The sequence below is a fragment of the Apodemus sylvaticus genome, unplaced genomic scaffold (assembly GCF_947179515.1).
Source record: "Apodemus sylvaticus unplaced genomic scaffold, mApoSyl1.1 scaffold_290, whole genome shotgun sequence".
NCBI classification, from domain to species: Eukaryota; Metazoa; Chordata; class Mammalia; order Rodentia; family Muridae; genus Apodemus; species Apodemus sylvaticus.
The window spans coordinates 123,538-143,285 of NW_026263458.1; the positions used below are offsets into that span (position 1 = coordinate 123,538).

Genomic DNA, 19,748 nt, shown 5'->3' on the forward strand with positions numbered 1-19,748 from the left:
GAAGGAAAGAGATTTGAGGATGGCAACCTGATTCTGTACACTGAGAGTGGATAGCCAGTTAGCAATATTTTTTCTATAAAATAGATGAGTTACAGAAAGCTCGAGCTGTCCCACCATGAGGAAGTGCTGATTGTCATGCGATGTGAAGCATCATTTTTATTATTTTGGCAAGAACAGGGACAGTTTTGTCTTGACAAGCCATTAGATGAATACCAGCGTGTGTCACATGAAAAACCACTGATCTTTAACCCAGGTCTGTACTTAACCAAGCTTTGGAAGTAAATTGTGACTGAAGGAAGAGCAAAGGCCAGTACACTGTCATTACAGATTACAGAGTCTGCTAACAGCGGGAGAACTGAGCCCAGGGAGCCACAGGTGCGGTTCTGTAAGCTGTCAGTAGTCCTGCGGATGCTTCTTAAACTGTGTGCACAAGCCATACATTTATTTTATATTTGTTCAGGATTTACGTTGTAGCCCTAGCTAGGGAGGAAAAAAAAACTGAAAAAAGAGAGAGAGAGAGAGAGAGAGAGAGAGAGAGAGAGAGAGAGAGGGGGGGGGGGGAGGGAGGGAGAGAGAGAGAGAAAGAAAGAAAGCCTTCAAGTGCTTTCTTAGTGCAGGGCCTGAGTTTCTTAGCACAGAACCACGACCTTTATATAGCTTCTATGTTCCCAGTCACAGAATGACATTAAGAAAGCCCTGTGTTTTGAAGAAATTAAATCCAGTGAAGAAAAGTAAAGTTGGGTATGGTGGAGCACACCCTTAATCCTAGCACTGGAGAGGCAGAGGCAGGCAGATCTCTCGAAATCAACCTGGTCAATAAAGTGAGTTCCAGGCCAGCCAGGGCTACATGATGATACTCTGTCTTTAAAAAAAATAATTGTAATATATATAAAGAAATGATGGGTTATATTCTCATAAACAAACAAACAAACAAACAAAAAGCAACACAATAAATAAACTAGTTTATTCCAAAAGTATATGCAAAAGAGCATTCTTTGGCCTGTCAGTAGTCAGTAACTGTGACTAACTTTTCCATCACTGTGTAATTTTTGAGAAAATAAAAGAAAAGACCCAAATTCACCTCACTACAAAATATTAAAAAGATAGTAACATTCTAAGCAATCACTTGTGGGAATTACTGCTTACAGAGCGAACAGGAAAGAACACACTGCCTTCCTCTGTTGGTGGGATTGCACTGCACCTCTCTGTAGTCTTGTTATCCTACACTAACTGAAATGCAAATTCTTTGTAACTAATTGGATCTCATTGAGGGTACATGCACAGTGTGTAGTTATGTGCAAAAAGGTTTTTAAAAGTATGAATTTCCTGTAATTACAACTTTTAATTACTATCCAAAGTGTGCAGTTAGTGCAGGGTTAGTATATATGCTTAACTTTAAAAAATATTATTAGAAGCATGACTGGTGAAATGTTTGATAAATACCAGATAAAAACAAATGTGTAATTGTAGCATCTGTAAATTGAATTTAAACTATTTTTTAAAATTAACATTTAGGATTTAGAATTTGAAGCCAGTTGAGTATACTGATGGCATGTTAATAGTACAGGTTTTTTTTAAAATAAATAAATAAATAAGTAAAAACATTGTAAGTGTTAAAACATCATTAGTTATTTCCAGAGCTGCTTACCTTGTCCACTCTCCTGGTCTTATGTTACTGTTGTAAAAGTATTTCAGAGTTGTGTGTGTGTGTGTGTGTTACTGCTGTGTTTTATGAAGAAGAGTTAGTTACTCCTAGTTCTACAGTTTCTTCAGGACCTTGAGAGCTCCTTGGTGGACCTCTCATTGTACACAGCCTAACTCTCAGTCTCAGGGACTGTGAGGAGCGTCACGTGACCTTTCAGATTTGTGATCCCCTAATCTGAAGTACACGACTTTGAATCAGGAAGAAAGCAATAATTGTGAAAACGATGTTTATCCCCATGGCCTAGTTGTAAATAACTCGGATACAAAGGATTTCAGAGGGTTATTCTGTAATCTACAGAATGTTGAGCCAATGGAAAGCCTCAGGAGATGTCTTGGTGCCTTGGTTTTGTTGTTAGTCATGGACCTGAGTCTCTAAAAAACAATTCAAGTCTCTTACTGGCTAGAAAAGCATCAAGGTTCTACATTTCCCTATGGAAATGGATGGCAAGTTCACATAACATATTTTGGGACTTTCTATAGGAGTCAGAATTTTATGTTCTAAAATTTATTAAAAATGGTTTTAAACATAATAAACAAAACATAAACATTCAAGGTTTGTACTTTAGCATGTTTATATATAGCTAACTCTTTGGACTGGTGTCTGTTGTTATAATGAAGCTTTTACTTTTTTTTTTAACTGATTTTAGGAATTAACTAAAATTTTGTTTGACAAAATCCATCTAGGAGGTACAGTACTGTGTAATTGTTGTGATTTTTCTTGTGAATCTTACGAGGCTATCCTGATGTTTTTTTTTTTTAAGATTTATTTATTTATTATATGTAAGTACACTGTATCTGTCTTCAGACTCCCCAGAGGAGGGCATCAGATCTCATTAAGGATGGTTGTGAGCCACCATGTGGTTGCTGGGATTTCAACTCTGGACCTTTGAAAGAACACTCAGTGCTCTTAACTGCTGAGCCATCTCTCCAGCCCTATCCTGATGTTTTTAAGGCGTGGCTACGGCAGGAATATTTAGGTAATAGTTTTGCTGCAGACTTGTTTGGTTAGACCTTGCAGTCTGAGAGAGACCGGTTTGCATACTCTGAGTAGCATTTTGTCAGAGGACTGTGGCTGGGCATAGCAGATTTGGATGTATTAGCTAGTCAACCTGATAACCCTGTACAGACTGTATTGATTTTCTAGGAGAGAGTTTATGAACTAAATAAACTTGGGGTTGGTGTCTTAATAAACTGCTTCTCTCAGTCTGTCACATTTAGTTATGGAGCTATGCAGTTTAGGGGGGAAAAGGGCTAATTCAGTTACAGATTGTTCACAGCAGGGTCTCCAAATTAGCCCTTTGTTTTGTAATGCCACCTTGCTTGGGCTCGCGTTGAGCACATTTCTCAGTTTTGCCCTAATGAGTTGCAACACTGATAATGTGGCCGATGATCTTTCATTGATTTCACTATCACTTGCTTGTCTGGTAATTGATCCGTTGCTGAGCCTCTAGTTAATTATATCGGCTTTGACATGGCCCGATCCCTGGGGAATTTCAAGTCTTGTAGAATAACAGTTTTAATAAAAGAGTCTATTACTCCAGGTGCTTGCTGCTGCATGAAAATTGATTTTTGTCTTGTGGTGTGGTGTGGTATGGTGTGTGTGTGTGTGTGTGTGTGTGTGTGTGTGTGTTCGTTCGTTCATGCCCGCATGTGTGGGGGTTAGGGGAAATACCTGGGAAAGAAGAGGATCTCAGAACTGAGAAAAAGGGGTGGGGCTGGAAAAATAGGAAGAGGGAGTGAGGGAGAGTGGGGAAGGAGGGGGAAGGACTAGGAGAGAGGGAGAGGAAGCAGAAGAGGCCAGAGAGAACATGCAGGCAGAGGATACAACAGTGCTTGAGGGGAGAGAGGAGGAAGCTTGCTGTTGACAGTGTCCTTAAGCCTCCCATAAATAACAGCCATTAGTGGGAAGGTCAGGAGCTGAGCAGGCAGCTTGACTGAGGCACTGAGTGCCACTTCAGAAATCAAGAGGCTAGCAAATTTTAGAGGGAGTTAAGTGGGTAATAGTAAAGGTACAGTCACCGTTGACAATTGACTCATAGGGGCTTTTCCCGCCCTCCCCCTCGAAAGAATATTTTTATTGACCACAGGTAGACTTAATATATTTTAAGGCAACAATTCTTTGGGTTCTTGTTTGTCTCCTTTCAGATATTGAATTGGCTTCTTTTGAGACTTTTTTGTGCTTAATGGTGGTGAACTGGAGGGAAGTTTAACAGAAAAGCTTTCAGGAGATGTCAGTTCTAGAAGGGAAGGCACATTTGTGTCAACATAGCGTACGGTTGCTCATCTTTTCTCATTGTCCACTAATGACACAGGCTGCCATCGAAACGCTTTTCTGTTTCTTCTGTTGTTTCTGAGAGGAAGGTTTATTGTTATTCTTTCGTTAAGAAGGAGCGAACAGAGTGCTACATTTGTCCTCAGTATTTGTAAGTGGCTGAAGATTAATGTTCCTTACATTTTAAGTTTAGGAAGGATGGCTTTTTCCTGCTGACTACTTTTATGAGATGGCATGAATTTAGCTTTCCATTTTGAAGTTACAGTGTTTATGTACAGTGGATTTTGTTCAGTTCTGCTTTTTCCATAAATAAGGGAGATAAATACTATCTAACAAATGGTTGTTTTGTTTTAAAACTGGTTTAATTAAAAATATGACCTGCTATCAGGGTTATATTTCATCAGGCAGGGAAACATTATAGAATTTTCCATAGAGGTCCTAAATGAAAAATAGCATTTTTATATGCATTACTTTTTGCCTGAAATAGGACAGGTTTCTTTTTTTCTTCATCTTTTGCCCTTTTTTTTATGATTTAAAAGGTTGATGTAGATGTCTTACCTGAGAACTTTAACAAAGGATTTTATTCTGCATGTGAGCTTTAAGAAAAGGTATTCATTTTTCTTCTCTTCCTTCAGTGTCTCTTTACTTAACCTTCCATTTGGTAATTAATGGCCTGAGGTGCTGGGTATTAAGTGATATATATTTATTTTTGCATATATTTAGTGTACACCTTCCATGTTTAACTGGTAGCTTTGCTTGTTCACCCTTTATAATATAAGGTCAAATCTCTGTATATTATTTTCCCTATGAGTTTATATGTGGTTATAAATAGCCACATATATAAATAAATATAAATATGTGGTTAAAATTACGGTGTGACTTGTGGCAGCTAATATTTAAAAAGCCACTAAGCAAACTTTATGTTCTCCTCCAGATGAATCTTTACTTGCTTCCAGTTTAATTAAAAATATTTAAGTGTCATAGTTTTGCAAGTGTTAAAGAAAGGACTGGTGCTGGATATAACATGTTACAGCAGAAAGCATTGTTGGCGAAAATTCCCAGGGAGGAGCCCTGGCTTTCCCTGGCCTTGTGGGTGGTGATCGTGGCAGTCCGTGGAGTATGCACCAGTGTGTGTGTCTATCTGTGTATCTGGAGGGGGGTTAGTACAGTGTCATTTGGTGCCTGACAGTGGAACAGTGCAGTTGACTCCTAGCTCTGCTGTCCAATGACATGCAGTGGCTGAGGGTTTGAAGCTGATGGTTGGGTCTCCAGTGCTGCCTGCGCACCTGACAGGCAGCTGTGAAACTGAGCAGAGGCAAGCTAGGGGAGTCACAATCTATGCATAAATGATAGGGATATCTGTGCAGAAGGTGCGAAGGAAGCTCTGACCCCCCCTCCCCCAGATCAACCCCTTCCCGAATGAAATGCACAGTTCAGCCAGCTTCTTACCTACACTGTACTCCTGCTACTGGCTGCCAAGAAGCTCAAAAAATCCACCTTCACTTTTCAGTCAGAAGAGGCAGAAGTGGATGTGAGAGAAAGAGACACACAGAGAGACAGAGAGCCAAAGAGGGCAAGAGACTTGACTTTAAGAGACTCCTGTACTGACAACTCCATGCAGTTCGGAACCAGAACGACTGAGGCTGGACCAGGGTTCATGGGGACATGGCAAAATGCTGATACTAACCTCTTATTCAGAATGTCCCAACAGGTAAGTTACTTTTTCTTTCATTTTTTTTAAAAGAAACCTCGAGTTGTTATGTGCCCTTTTCTTCCTGCTACTTTTCTTTCTAAATGTTTTTGAAATTAAAAAAAAAATATATATATATATATTGTCATTTCTGTGTTACTGGAATGTGCAGTGTTACTTCATGGCTTCCTCAAGGGCTCTTTAAGGAAAAGGGGAGAAAGGACATCGAAGTTAGAGAAAGCAAAGGCATTTGTTGCAAAGTTTCACCATGTGCAGCCTGAGCCCTGCCTTAATTTATTTCTTTGTTTCCCGCGAAAAAGAGAAAAGGCCACTCAACAAATGTGTCTTTCTGACTGTGAAAGACTTGGTCAAAGTGTCTGCTGTCTCAAAGTAGGTCTTGCAACTGAACAGTCATAAAGCGCAGCGGGTTTGACTTCTGGTGTCTGGAGCAGCTGGACTCAGACCCGAGCGAGGCTGTGCAGGCTTCCCTGCCGGCCGGGTCAAGCCGAAGGGCGACAGGCTGCACTCAGGCTTGCTCTCGGCCTCCGTTTCGGCTCTCGGTGGCTCGGTGCCTTCACTCTCCCCCGTGCTCCCCTGCCGCCGGCAGCTCGGCTGCTGCCCTGCAGGGAGAGCTGCCTGGAGAGCGCCAGGGCAGCAGCGGACGGATCATTAATCACCCGCAGCGCTCGGTGATTTGCGCCCTGCGTGCCCGGCTCCTCTTGCACAATTGCAGGCTCTCAGGCTCCGCGGGGGAGCGAGGGTTAAGTGGAGGCAAAGGGGAAACAACCCAGAAACTTTCCTCTTTTCAGAAGCCTACCCCAAACCCATACAAAGCAAGAGTTAGTTTATCTTCCATGCCCCACTTTAAAATTTAGATATCACCAATCCGGGTTTTCCTTGAGTTGTGTGTATGTACATGCATGCTGTGAAAGGTTAGATTGCTTTAGGTTTTTTCCTCTAGTGAAAAAAGAGTTAATAAAACAGATAGAGATAATGATCAATTGATAAATGGCTATTGAACCACATAGATGTGTTAGATTGCTGCTTTGGCAAGAGCCCATTTCCAAGTAGATTTGCATCTAAGGAGACTTTAAGTGATGCAAAACATTTAGGACTAAAAGAAATAAAAGCAAATTACATAAAAATAGGTCAGAATTAGGAAAATAATTTAAATTCCTCATAGAGAAACTTGTATGACCAGCTCACTGTGGTGTTTTCTGTGTGTTTGCTTGTGTACCTGTATGAATGTATGTGGACTGTGAGCCTTGGTGCCTGTGAGAATAGACACAGGGAAGGCCTTTATGCTTGATGAACAGATTATGACACAGAACACTATGACAAAGGATGAAAATCACAAACTTAAAAAGTATTGTAAATCAACCATTTAGCTGTAGTTTGTTATTATTTTGTTTTTTTTTTTGTGTGGTTGTTGTTGTTTTGGTGTTGTTAGTGATGCTTAGCTTCCCATTTACTTTCAGAGTTACTAAATGTTTACCTTTTGTGCATTTTGGAAGTCATCTAAGAAGAGTATATGTTTACATGTGTAGATGTACTTTTCTTTCTCTTTCAAGATGCCATTTCAGAGTGTGTAGTCTTAAATTCAAAATCTGCCTAAATATAAGCCTGTGCTGTGCATGCCTAATGTTTTTGTTTTCCTTATGGGTAGTGAGTCAGCAGTGCTGGTTCAGTGTGAGTGGGACAGAGTGTGTGCATGGGGGATGGGGTGGGGGAGGGAATGATTCCTGAAATGCTCTCTTAAAAGTCAACAGTTTTGAAGAATAATAGTTTCAATATCCACATTAAGCCACCTTTTGCTAAAGATAAAAAGGTTTTTTTCTAATTTAATCAAATATGTACAATTCTCTATATATAATTGTTTAGGATAAAAGAGGCTTTTCTGCTTGATTATTTTAATCTCTGAGTAAAAATTTAGCTCATAGAGTGAATGAAATCTTTTAAGTACAGTTTTCCACAGTTTTCTATAGTAGAATACAAATTAATATTTCCTTGAATATCTTGGTAAGCATTGGACAAAACTGACTACTAGAGCCAGTAAAAGATGTTTAAAGACTGAGCTATAGAGAACTCACCACATATGATGTTAGCTACAGAAAAATGTATGCTTGGGAATCGGATGAACGCTGAAGTTGAAGAATCTAGGTCTGTGTCTTCTAAACGTAAGCTAGGCAGAGGCATGGGACAATCTGTATCTTGCATTTCCCCTGAACAAAGTTAGATTTCCTTAACTGTAAATCTTTCCTTTATCTAACATTAGCAAATGATTGGACTCAGACTCAGTGGAGTTAAGTCTGTTCCCCTTAAAGCTTTAAATGGGACTTCCTGACTTCATCTCTCTACCTTACACTATTTTCCCTAAAATCAAAGATTATTCCTCTAAAAATCAATATGATTTGTTGTTGTTATTGTTGTTTAGAAAAATAATATTTTCTTGTAGCAAGATACTTGAGAGGTGTAGCTGTTGACTTGTGTAGCTGTTGACTTTTGTAACTGAGAGTTCTGGATTCAGTTATGAGTTGATAATGTCCAAAACCATTTTCTCCTTTTCCTTATCTCTTAAAACCTCAAAGGTTATTTTTCTCAGGATACTCTCTTAAGGTGTTGTTAAAAAGACAGATGGGGGTGGTAGGAGAAAGGAGCTTGCTTTTGGAAGGTTGTTTTGTTTTTTTTAATCATACTTTGAAAGCTGTTTTTTCTACATAATTTGTACGTTTGTGTATTTGAGACAGTAGCAAATAAAATCCTTATAGCTTCCTCTAAGAGCAGGTATAGTTCGATCTAATTGAAATCTTTTTAAGAAATGACACTGTGCAGATAATGGTGATAGTGTACTTTTCCCATATTACCAGAGGTGTTTATACCTTTTATTATTGCTCAGGTATACTTAACCTGTTTCAAATAAAATGCAGATCCCTTAATAAGGTCTCTTTTCAGAGTAGAGTGAGATACCAAGTTAGAATTATAAATGACGCCTTGCATCATTATGGAGTAATTTAGGATTCACCCAATGATGTAACAAAACTAACAACATAATTTCATTGTGAAACTGTGTCTTATTAAAGAACAACTGTCTGACATTCTTTTACAGTTGCTTTATTTAACTTCATGCAAATATTATTAGTAGTGACATTTTTCTGTTGTGTATTAGATTCTCTCATTAGCACGATGTGTTAGTTATCACCAGAGAAATCATTTCCTAGATAGGTGAGGGACAAAATCGAGAAAGCTAAAAATTATATCAGTGATTTACATTACTACCAGACCGTCTGCTCACCAGAGATATGACAGAGTAAACTTTTTGACTAGTATAAAACCTAGCACTTCCGAGAAATGATTAAAAGATATATAAGAAATATATAATAATATTTTTGGAAATCATTTACAAGAGTGCTCAATACAAATTTTTCTTCCAGTAGTCTTTTAGTATTTTCAATTCATGAGGACAAACACAGTTCCAGTCATAGGATTTGTAGTCAAAATGGAAATGATGTGTGTTTTCTTTTCTGGTTTCTAACCCTCCCAAAAAAATTTAAACATCTCTAACAATTTTAAAGATTCATATATAGTATTTCTTGTTTGTCACGTATCTAAAATATGTGCTGTGGGTGGCTTGGTTGTTCTTTGAAGTTCATGCAATATATTTTTATTCTAAAGCTTCTCCTCAAAACTGGACACATCGTCCTTTGACATAGGATGAATAGTCTTATTTAATCAGAGCTACGAATAAGGCAGTTGATAGTTAATGGCCTTTGAAAATGACTTCCATTGTGAGGCAGCATCCATTTCTAGGTTTCCCTCTCTATTTTTTCTCTCTTCCTTTTTAGTATTTCCTTCTTATAGTTGGTGTATTTGGGTAATCACAGCTTACTTAAAAAGGATTAACTTGACAAAACTTACCTTTATGTTAAAATAGGTGTTTATATTTGGTGGCAAATAGTTTTAGCTTGTTGAACTAGCATGCTGCCACCTCTCAGCTCCTCTAACTTGAGAGATGATGTGCTTTATTTTGAACTGTTAATGATAGGTACATATTGAAATTAAAATGTAAGCCTTGACATTCACTTTAATACTGTAGCACACAAGTAGGAATATTTGGATAATTGTCATAGCAGTATTGGATTAGAAATCGTGGTAAAGAGGTGAGTCCCTGTGTGTCAGCCTTTACTTCCAACTTGGTGTGAACATGCAGGCCTCACTAACAGCTCTGCATACTGTATAATGAAATGGGAATGGCGTAGGCCTTGTATGTATGATATTCCACGTGTGAGTTATTGTAATGAAACATGCACAAATAGATCCTCAGATGTGTATACACGCGAATAAACTCATTCACCAATTTAAAGCTTATTTCTAACACGTAGCACTTCAAATGAATTTAAGCATAGTTGGGGATCATTTTGAAATTACTTCTTTCAATATCTCTGTTATCTGTAACCAAGTAGCTTTATGGAAATTGATTAATGTAACAGGACAGACTTAGGCTTCCACCACAACATAGCGTCCTACGCCTATGTCAGGGATAAGCGCCATGACGATTCTTCCCTTACTAATTAGATGCTGAGCAAGACATCTCTGGGAAGTTGGGACAAACATGAATGGGTCACAGCCAAGGCAGGATTGCAAGGATTCCAGTGATAGTGAAAGCATTCAAGTTTGCCAGGTCGCTGTGACACAGGAGCTGATTCCAAAGGAACAGCCCGTTACAGATAGTGAGATGGCGTCACATACTTCAGTGAAAAACAAAACCCTAGGGTTTCTTCTTTTCCAACTTACACATTGCACACACTTATTTAAAGGAAGACACAGTGGACATGGCTCTGGTCAGTCTTCAGTTAGCATGTAGGTAATGCCTGTCCATAGCTAACTTGGTAATGTGGACGAGAATATATATAAAGTATAAGGAGAGGAAATTGGAGCTTGCCTTTGCCTTTACCCTGTATTCATAAGTGAACTATGGTGGATAAATTGTTTTAGGTGTGAACTCCTTTCCCCCAGAGTATATAGAGAGAACTCTGTGCAGTAAGGAAAACTGAATTGGTGAATCATGGGAATACCTTTTTCAGTGAAACCCATTTTCTCTAGAACTCACTGTTCTTTGTTATTGAAGGAACATTGGCTATAACTGTCCCAGGAGTTCTTTCCTTTGGAAGGTTTGGCATCTAATGTGATGTGTGTGGAAGCATGGGCTTTGTTCCATGTGCAGACATGCTCATGCCTTTCATGACACATGTTTGCTCGTGACTAACCACGGTTCTCCAGGCTTTGGCCAGAAGAGTGTTTGGGGTCGTAGGAAATGATTGATGTCACACACATCTGCCAGAGCTGATGCCATTCTTATTTGCAGAAGAGCAGCTGGTGTCCACATTTTGCGTGGTTCCCCTCATCCACTGAAGCACCTGGGATTAGAGGCAAGAGGAGTCAAATACCCTTTGGAGGAACTTTGACTTCTAATAAGCTTAAGAGAAGTAAAGGAAGAGGGGCAGAGCAGGAACAGCAGCCTTTAGGTTCTGTTGTATAAACAAAACAAAAAGCAGGAGTATCTTAGAAGACAAACTGATAAAGAATACAGAGGGAAACAGGATGGAAAAAATTATCCTGGGAAAAAGAAAGAGTATGTGCTATGACATCACTAAGATGGTGTGGGAGCTGTGACTGCGGCCCACAGTTCCCCCTGAGCCTTTCCTGTACCATGTCTCCCTCCTGGGCTTAAAAGGAAGTTTAGAGAATAGGAAAAAAAAGTATTGATTGTTTTTTCAATTTGTACCTTCCCTGTCGGAAACCTCACACATTTCATAGTGTACGCTTGCTCCACCTTCCAGTGTAACACTTATGACTGGACTTGGCATGGGTGAGGGCAGAGTTCTGGGTCCTCTCGATGGGACACAGCGCACAGCGTTTTGTGCCATGGTGTGTGGGGATGAGAGAGCGTTGTCTCCTTCTGCAGTCAGAGCCCTCCTTAATGGGAGTACTACAGGGAAACAATGCCTCACTCAAACCAGGGAGCTCAGAAATCAAATTCTCCGCTTATTAATCATCATTCTAATTAAGAAAAAGAATTGATCCTTTAACAACAATATAATATCCTTTTGTTTTCCTTTAATTAAGTCCATCAGTTTTTCATTTCTCTCTATAAAGGAAGAATAATGTTAAATTGTAGGAAGTTACTTATTGAAACCACTGATGCGATTCCCTGGAGCACCTCTGACATCTTATTTATCCATCCTTAGGAACTGTAATGCTACTTTGCTGCTACATTTAGTGTTTGGGTCAGAGAAGGGTGTTGAGTTATGACTCCTGTGCCTGTTTGGCTGATAGACATTTACCTAATAGCCTTAGTACAAGGTTAGTTTGTTCTTATTCCCCGATTCCTCTTTCTTAAACTTCATTTCTCTCTTCTACCTTCGCTTCTCTCATTATACAACTGCTTCCTTAGTTTTACTGCCTCTCTTTTGCCTAATGCAAAGGAATTAAAATGTGCTTGAAAGTAACAACTATTGAATCAGGTATCCTTTTGCCAATCTGTCATTTTGATAAGTTCAGGAATGTGGTGCTATCCTCACATACAAACATGTCGGTGACAGGACTATCCTTGTTTTACTGCAGGCCTGTCACCCTGGCTACTAAAGAATCCTCAGACTTCAGTGGTTGGCTTACCAACTGCAGTCTTCAGTTTGGTATTTAGTGCCAAGAAGGAAAGTGATCATTTCACATCCATTGATTGGTTCTCGATTTCAGGCTGCACTGTAAATGTATATATATAATAACTAATTTGATTCTTATGATAGTCTAATGGAATCAGGAAGTGTTCTATCTTTATTCTCCAGATCTAGAAAACTAGCTTTTAACTTGGCAGTGTCTTCATGGAAAGTTACTCAGTAGCAATATTCAGTACCAGTTCCCTAAAGAAACAAAGTTATTAAGGAGTGCTATGCTTTTTGTTCCAGGAGAATGCTTTCTATAAGTCTTCAAAAATTACCTACCATGAACATAAGACAGTAGTATTTTCTAGACTATCAAATTTGTTTTTACCCATTAAAACACAAACTTTTCTTGTAAACTGGTCAAACTTCAACCTAAAATTTATGAATGCTTCAGTTTTCCCCAAATTGTTATTTTTTTCCTAAATACATTGTGTTTTTTAAAAAGTTTAAAAGATTTAATGTTAATTCATAAAAAGGAATCATCTTCCACATATGTTCATTTACTTTTAATATTTAATATCATGAAACTGAATTGGTATTATTTTTGTAAAATTTCTTTACATTATTGTTTGATGTGTGTGATGATAACCATTGACTGCTGTTCCTCCCGACTCCTCTAATCTCATGGCTCACAAATGCTTTCTACATAAAAGCTGGTGTCTATCTACATATTCTTTGAACAATATGTCATATGTTTTGAACAGTTTGATATTCACATAATATTTTTTAATATTTAAATTATATGAGCAGGGTAGAGTAATGAATTACTGAAAGAGTAGCTATCAGTATATATATGGTTGTGAAAATATGTCATTCCTTACAAAGATGTATGGCTCAAATTTAAAGCCACTAAGTGTAAGGGAAAGAAATGCATGTGCCTTTTTGTCCGTTGTCATGGCCCTTAGAATACTGACATCACAATGGTTCTTCATCCTGACTGCTACAGAATCCTCGGACTTCAGTAGGTTGACTACCAACCTTAGTCACCAGTTTGCTATTCAGGACTAGAAAGACAAAATTCGAGTTTATTCAAAGGTTCTCCCTTCCAGGCTCCACCAAAAAGGTATTTTTTTTATAAGTAATTTGTTCCTCATGATAGCTTAATCATATCAGGAAGTGTTCTCTCTTTATTCCTCTAGATCATATGAACTAACTCTCAACTCAGTAGTGGTTTCTTGAAAAGGTAGACATTCAAGCCATATTCGGTACCAATCTTCTGTAGAAACAACATTATTATATGAAGGGAGGTATGCTTTAAGCATACAGGAGAACAATTTCTGTAAATCTTACCAAAAAAAAGTGTCCAGGTTATGCTTGAGCATTGTTTTATATGCAACCCAATTGTTTTAACCACCATGACTACAAATATTTTTAAAAAGAATTGGTCATTCTTTTTTGTAGACCCTAAACCTAAGAACTCCCTGGTTTTCTTCAAATTGTTATAGTTACAACACATATTGTGTTCTTTGGAATATATTTTGAATATTTGAACATTAATTCTAATTAGACAGGAACTACTTTCCAGACATGTTAATTTCCTTTCAGTTTGTCCATCACAAAATTTCGTTGCTATTATTTTGTAACATATCTTCACATTAGTGTTTGAAGTATGCGATGACAACCATTGGCTGCTGTTCCTCCTGACTTTGAATCTCATGGGTCTCATAGGCTTTCCACATAAATGCTGGTGTCTCTCTACATATTCTTTGAAAGACGTCATATGTTTTGGCGAGAATTATAGTCACTAAATATATAATTTTAATATTTGTATTGTATGAGCAGGGTAGAGAAAAGAAATCACCAAAAAGTATGAGTCACTGCATGTGTGTGTGTGTGTAACCAGTGAGAATCACATCAAGTCTATCTTCTACATACAGGATTTAAGACTTATCAAAATGTACAGTATTGTCCTGGACCTGGGGTTCATGAGTTCACTGTCCCTGCTCTTTGTGTGTTTATTAGCACAGAGATGTAACAGCCCACACAAAAACATTTTTCTCTTATTATGACCTTAACATTTGCCAAAAGTGCCCCATACTGAAATTCCTTTTTAGTATCTTTTTTCCCCTTAGACCAAAGCCAGATGTGTACCCAGACACAAAGCCTCTGTGTATAGCAAGCTGTTTTAAATATTGTGACTCGGCAATGTGCTGTCCTTTCTCTGCTTGAGCCAAGGATCTCTGCTCAGTGTCTGTGGGTTACCAAGCTCCTTCTTTATTGTATGTCTTGTCAGCTATCCCTATTCATTTAACCTTTCATTAGCGTCTGTGCAGCTTCCCTGTCTGCAAAGGCAAGGAGAACCCGAAAGGCCCCACTGTCACAGTTATTAGATTTCTCCGTTACATCCCAGCAACCACAAAGAAGCAAGAGTGGAGACTATTGTCGTGCATGCTGCTGTCCTGGGGTGCAGCTCTTCTGTGCATGTCAAGGACATGTGCCACATGTTGATATGCATCCCAGGAATAAATGCGCAACATGGGGGATAGGCTGACAGAGGCAGCAATGAGCTTTGTAGGAGTTATTGCGAAGACCAACAGTTAGTGAAGGAATTTTGCTTAACCAGCCAAGGAGATAGACGGAGTTGAGAGTTGCCAAGATCTGCCTTGTGGAGCTTGTCAGTCCCATTGTTTTCATCTAAACTTCATTTGAGGGAAAATTGAATACCTTCGACAGGAATGAAAGTCTTCTTTTCTCCTTTAACCTCAGAGGGGAAAATGTTATTTCTGATGACTATTATGGTGCATTACAACTATTTTTGTATGGACTAAAGATATGTGAATGATTATGTTACTTACGTCTCATAATTTTTACAATTTCACTGCAAAATCGTGAAAAATGTTTTAACAGGGATTTGTATGTTTTATAAATCTGGTTTTAAAATGGAGCACGTGAATCTCCTTGTGCTCCTGCTTTGCTGTGGCTGCCATAGCACAGTGTGGCTATCACCTGGTTTTTATACATGTGTTTTCATGCTTGCTGTAATATGGAGGAGAAGAGGAATGATTACAGGTCTCTTTCACATAATAATAAATACAAATACTTGGATATGTAGAGTGGAAAAGATTTCATTTTAAACATCATAATGAACTCTCAGAGCTGGAAGAGAGCTCAGTTGGTAGAGCGCCTCCCACAGGAGCATGAAGACTTGACCTTGCTCCCCAACATGTATAATGGGCCAGCCAGCATGGCACCTTTCACTGCTGTTCTCAGGGCTGGGAAGGCAGTGACAGGCAGGTCCCTGGGATTCACTAGCCACCCAGCTCAGCCTCATTGTTGAGGAGAAGGCAGGGAATCACCATGAATGCCATTGGTTCTGGTGTCTAATCTTGACCCACTCAGTGTTTGGGGATGTCTGCCTTGGAAAGCAGAGTTTTAAGTGAGCATACACTATAATGGCTTCAGTTACGGCGTTTCTGTGCATATGCTTCCTTCTCCTTGTGGCACTGCCTGCTCATTCCTATTAGCCAAACAACCAGTTTGGTAATCTCAATGGCTGCCTCCCCACAGCTGCTTGGTGATATAAATCCTAGTGGATTAGTTTTAACTGCTTTATTGTGAGATACCTCACATACCACCATGTAATCACCCTTTAAAATGTACATTAATAATACCCCATTATATGGATACACGGTTTCTTTTAGCATCATCAATTTATGGATTTTTTACTATTATGCATAATGCTGCTGAGAACTTTATTTGGGAGAGGGTCAGATGTTTTTATTTCTCTTGGATGTATACCTCTAAGAAGAATTGTTGGATCATGTGGCCTTCTTTTTGTCCATTTGAGTTGTCTTCAGAAAAACAAACCAAAACCAAAAACCAAAAAAACCTCTTGTGGTCTTAAAAAATACATATGTGGTAAAAGGTTTTTTTTGTTTTTTTTGTTTTTTGTTTTGCTCGCTCTCTCTCTTTCTTTCTTTTACATTAATAAAAAGCTGTTACTGGGTGGTGGTAAGGCAGAAGCAGACAGATTTCTGAGTTCAAGGACAGCCTGCTTTACAGGGCAAGTTCTAGGACAGACTGGGATACACAGAGAAACCCTATCTTGAAAAACAAAAAATTAGGAAAGGAAAATCATATGCTTAGGTTATTTAGATGTATGGTTAGGAATGAACTCAATTTGTGAAAGTGTGAAAAAGGAAAAGGACTCATGTAGTATGCACTTTATATTGCAAAAAAATTCCTTTTCTAGTGGTATTCACTCACATACACATACACACACACACACACACACACACACACACACAGACACTAATTGATTTAAGAAATTAAGAAAATATGGTGGTGATGGCGCACACCTTTAATCCCAGCACTTGGAAGGCAGAGGCAGGTGGATTTCTGAGTTCGAGGCCAGCCTGGTCTACAGAGTGAGTGCCAAGACAGCCAGGGCTATACAGAGAAACTCTGTCTTGAAAAGAACCGAGCCCCCCCCCCCAAAAAAGAAAATATTTCTTGATTGGGTTTCTTGTTATATTTGTTCTTTCTTATTAATTCCTCACATTAACAAATCTAATTTACTTTTGAATAGTGACTTGGCCCCGTCTTAAAGCATTACTGTTATTTTAGAAACCCAGTGGAGTTTTAACATTTGTTTTCCCTAGTTTTTTTTTTAAATACTAATAATCATTTTCCACCCCCCAGAGGTAGCTACTCTAGCAACAAAAGGCTATCTGTTGCAGTTGAAGAGAAATTTACTAGTGGGATCCCCCTCCCCACCTGCAAAAATAAAAGTTTGAAAAACAGTAGTAAAATTATCTCTTTTTCCTATGTAGGCCAAGAGGGCTTGCCCTGGTTATAGTCTCAATATTTTAAGTCATAGGATCATGTAAAATTTTGACTTGCTAGCATTAAACTTCTGATATATAAAATGAAAGCTTTAGATTTAATTCCAAATTTACCAAATAATTTGAGTGCATACTTCCCAGAATAGCAACATAAAGTAAGTCAAAGAATGAACAGCATAAAATTCTTGCTAGCATAAGAGAGATAATGAGCTAGACAATTAAGTTAGAAATTCTTTTTTTTTTAAGATTTATTTATTATTATATGTAAGTACACTAGCTGTTTTCAAACACTCCAGAAGAGGGCGTCAGATCTTGTTACGGGTGGTTGTGAGTCACCATGTGGTTGCTGGGATTTGAACTCAGGTTAAGAGCAGTCAGTGCTCTTAACCACTGAGCCATCTCTCCAGCCCTAAGTTAGGAATTCTAACCTATTAGTGATGAGTGAGAAGATTGGTGATGTGGATGGGTTGGGGGTAGCATGTTGATTGTCTGAGGGACTAGCTTTCTAGGTGGAGAGAAGAACCAGCACAGAAGCTCTGAAGTGGGCAGAGGGACTTACATTGCCTGGGGCACATGGGGTCTTGGTATTAGTGGGGTGAATGTTGGCTTTTACTCTCTCTCTCTCTCTCTCTCTCTCTCTCTCTCTCTCTCTCTCTCTCTCTCTCTCTCTCTCTCTCTCTCTCTCTCTCTCTCCTCTTGAGGCTAAATGGTTCAATAAGGAAAAAGTAGTAGATACAAAGAACTTAAATCTTTGTGCACTAGTTTTTTAAGAGTCACAGGAACTGATGGAGGATAGGAAAAGAGTGAGGAAAACAAAACAAAATCAAATTTGGTTGGTCTGTAAGACAAGCAAAGGAAGTTTCACATAGAGGTCAGGTAAGGTAGGGATGAGGTTGCCACTGGAGATGAATGTTACTTTGAGGGTGGCAGTTTAAGTGAAGTGGGCCAAAGCTTGGTCTGAGCTTGGGAGAATGAAAGGAAAGTGAGTATAGGAAATGAAAACAACTGTTTAAATTGTACCTCAAAGGGCAAAAGGAAGCACCTGAAGTTAGGGTGTTTCATTTTTGTTTTGGTAAAATTGCAGAATTGTTAGCATATTTAATATTGAGATTGAATTTAGTGGAGAAGGAATGGTTGACACAGGAGGGAACTGGAAGTGTTTTTGTTGTTGTTGTTGTTGTTTTGAGAAAATTTAAGATGGGATTCTAATCACTGCCTGTGTTGAAAGCTTTATTTAGCTATGATCAGTTTAAGTATGATCAGTTCATCTGAAACAGAAAGATGGTGGTGTAGTTAGTATATGAGACTCAGGAAGATTAAATGTGTAGAATGTGGAAACCGTTTAGGACAAGAATAGAGACTTTTCATGAGAATTAGTCAATATTTGCTTTTCCCCCAAGATTTATTTTTATGGGGCTAGGGAGATGACTAAATAATTAAGAGGGCTTGCTTCTTTTGCACTCCAGCACTAGGGCCAGGCAGTTCAGAACTGTCTGTAACTCAGTCCTAAGCGATCTGGCACCTTCCTCTCTCCTCCTTGGATACCTGCATATACATGTCTTGGTCATGTACATAAATAAGAATAATACAAATACATTTTAAAATATTTATATGTTTGTGTGTTTGCCCATCCACAGGGGTCAGAATAAGGCACTTGCTGCTCTTTACTGCTGAGCCATTCTTTCTCTTTGTTAATATTTGTGAAGTCATTATTGAACACAAGAATTAATTACTTAGTGATTTCTTCAGTTACTACAGCTATCACTTGGAGAGATGACTGTAAAGAATTGGTTTTTAAATTGTGCAAGTTTTTTATGTATTGCTTGTGAAGTTACAATGTGATTCCTATTGCTAGTTTATTTTACTCACCCTTGTAATACTCCAGAAATACTGGGTATTCATTCAAGTTAGGTAAATGAGTTCAAAACTTGTAGGTAAGTCATCTTTTCTTTCCCAAGGTGTTAGCCTCCACAGGTTCCACCTACCTAGACTATTAAAGCATATCCCAGAAAGACAAAGAGTTTTATAGTTTTAATCTGAAACAGATGATTTTTAAGGCCTTAAAGGATGTTTAGTGTTCAATATCTAGATAAAGGTTCTTATAGTGAAATTGTAACTGTGTAATAGAAAGTTGAATTCTTTATCAGTATTAAATAGAAAGAAGTAGTAGAGAAATTACAAATAAGTTGAGTTAATTATAAACCGGGCGGTGTGGTGCACGCCTGTAATCCCAGCACTCTGGGAGGCAGAGGCAGGTGGATTTCTGAGTTCGAGGCCAGCCTGGTCTATAGAGTGAGTTCCAGGACAGTCAGGGCTATACAGAGAAACCCTGTCTCAAAAACCCCAAGTCCAAAAACAAAAACAATACCACCACCAACAAAAAAGTTGTAATTATAGTTGTAGGATTGATTGTAAAGCTGGAGCAGGTCACATACGTTTTGTAGAGTTGGAAACAGGAAATACTTGGGAAGTCTATCTAGAGTCTCCCTGACTTTGAATATGTGCACTCATTCCTATTTTAAACTAGGATACAGAAAATTAGGGACTGGATACTTGGCTCAGCAGTTATGAGTGCTTAC

At 38.5% G+C, this 19,748-nt stretch overlaps 1 protein-coding gene across 7 annotated transcripts in view; it reads left to right on the forward strand.

Annotated features, from left to right (window-relative positions):
- Positions 1-19,748, forward strand: part of LOC127676260 (ubiquitin-conjugating enzyme E2 G1-like) — a 122,089-nt gene that overhangs the window by 67,410 nt on the left and 34,931 nt on the right. For 4 of the 7 annotated variants that reach the window (XR_007975810.1, XR_007975808.1, XR_007975809.1 and 1 more), the window contains one exon: positions 5,487-5,687. The exons of 1 other annotated variant lie outside the window; for it this stretch is intronic. Coding sequence is in view for 2 of the 6 variants with exons in the window: in XM_052172145.1 (XP_052028105.1) it covers positions 5,487-5,687 (201 nt within the window). In the remaining 4 variants the exon portion in view is untranslated. Of the gene's footprint in view, positions 1-4,513; positions 4,585-5,486; positions 5,688-12,287; positions 12,409-19,748 lie in introns of those variants that run through there. 2 more of the 7 variants (XM_052172146.1, XR_007975811.1) reach the window with 2 other exon arrangements.